This window comes from Micromesistius poutassou (assembly GCF_964030765.1).
Source record: "Micromesistius poutassou genome assembly, chromosome: 14".
NCBI classification, from domain to species: Eukaryota; Metazoa; Chordata; class Actinopteri; order Gadiformes; family Gadidae; genus Micromesistius; species Micromesistius poutassou.
This window is the reverse complement of record NC_140284.1, coordinates 4862393-4863889: the sequence shown is the minus strand read 5'-3', so window position 1 is coordinate 4863889 and position 1497 is coordinate 4862393. Positions and strand designations below refer to the sequence as shown.

General features: G+C 41.1%; 1 protein-coding gene across 1 annotated transcript; it reads left to right on the top strand.

Moving 5' to 3' along the window:
• Positions 1 to 861: 861 nt before the first annotated feature.
• LOC311358368 (gamma-crystallin M1-like) lies at positions 862 to 1497 on the top strand (the record flags this gene model as incomplete). The annotated part of the gene is made up of 2 exons (XM_084478376.1): positions 862 to 1116; positions 1222 to 1497. Exons 1-2 carry the CDS (start codon positions 913 to 915, stop codon positions 1495 to 1497), a joined length of 480 nt encoding a protein of 159 aa, XP_084334502.1. The 5' UTR covers positions 862 to 912.

Here is a 1497-nt window from a genome sequence, read left to right as displayed (position 1 = left end):
AACTAATAAGTGGATGTTGTTTTCTAGGTCGCCTACCCTTGACCGCGCTCAAAACATATGTACAGTACACTCCAAGGTAAGCAAATTCAAATGGTTAATTCTTGTAAATATCTTGACATCTGGCTTGACTCTAAACAAACATTTCAGGCCTGTGTGGAACACCTAACAATTTCCGGAGAAAATGTGGATTTCATTACAGAAACAAGTTGTGTATTTCAATCTTGAACAGGAAGACATTAGTTTGATCATTAATGTGTTTTTTATTGTTATATTTATTATTATTATGTATTATACATGCATCCTTCATCTTCAACTTTAAAACCACCTGATGCTGTTTATCACCATTGATAGGTTTCTTACCCATAATGCTGTTAGATGTATGGCATATAGACATATTTTTGAGAATTTGACAGAAAGATTGAAGATGATTTAAAATTCAATTAATATTTGAATCCTCTAAGTTTTTCAGTGAAGCATCAATCTATAACTTAAATTAGGACAACCCTGTTAAGAGCATGTGGAAGCTTCTCAATGGGCTTCTACAGTATATTGAGTCAGGGTCATGAGTCAGTAGTTTGAACAATAGGGGCCGTCATGCAGTCTTTGGGTCTGTTCAGGTATAAATGTAGGGGCTTGACACAGGTAGAGCATCAGTTCACCAACCAATCTCTGAGAGACCACCAACACTGCAATCATGATGGGCAAGGTAAAGATATATTAACATAAATCATTGATATGAATATATATAATAACCTTAAATATATTGTACATTAAATATTGCAGCCAACTTTATTGTTATTAGCAATAAGTAATAGCACAATGTTCTGCAATCATATACCATGGTTGACAAATTCTTTGTTTCAGATCACTTTCTACGAGGAGAAGAACTTCCAGGGTCGCTCCTATGAGTGCATGAGCGACTGCATGGACATGTCCTCCTACATGAGCAGGTGCCAGTCCTGCAGGGTGGAGAGCGGCTGTTTCATGCTCTATGAGAGGAACAACTACATGGGCCAGCAGTTCTTCATGAGGAGGGGAGAGTACAACGACATGCACTGCATGAAGAGCATGGGAATGATGTTTGACAACATCAGGTCCTGCAGAATGATCCCCTTCGTAAGAGAAATCACAGTTCAACTTTTACTCTGAACTAGTTCAGCTGTTACTTTGACTGTGTTGGTGACTCTGCTAACACTGTTTCTCTGAACCTCTGCATTACAGCACAGAGGCCAGTTCAGGATGAAGATCTATGAGAGGGAGAACTTCGGTGGTCAGTTCAATGAGATGATGGACGACTGTGACAACATCCAGGATCGTTACCGCATGTCCGACTGCCAGTCCTGCCACGTGATGGACGGCCACTGGCTGATGTACGAGCAGGCCCACTACAAGGGCAGGATGATGTACATGAGGCCCGGAGAGTACAGGAGCTTCAGGGATATGGGCATGAGCGGCCAGAGGTTCATGAGCATGAGGCGTATCACTGACATGTGTTAG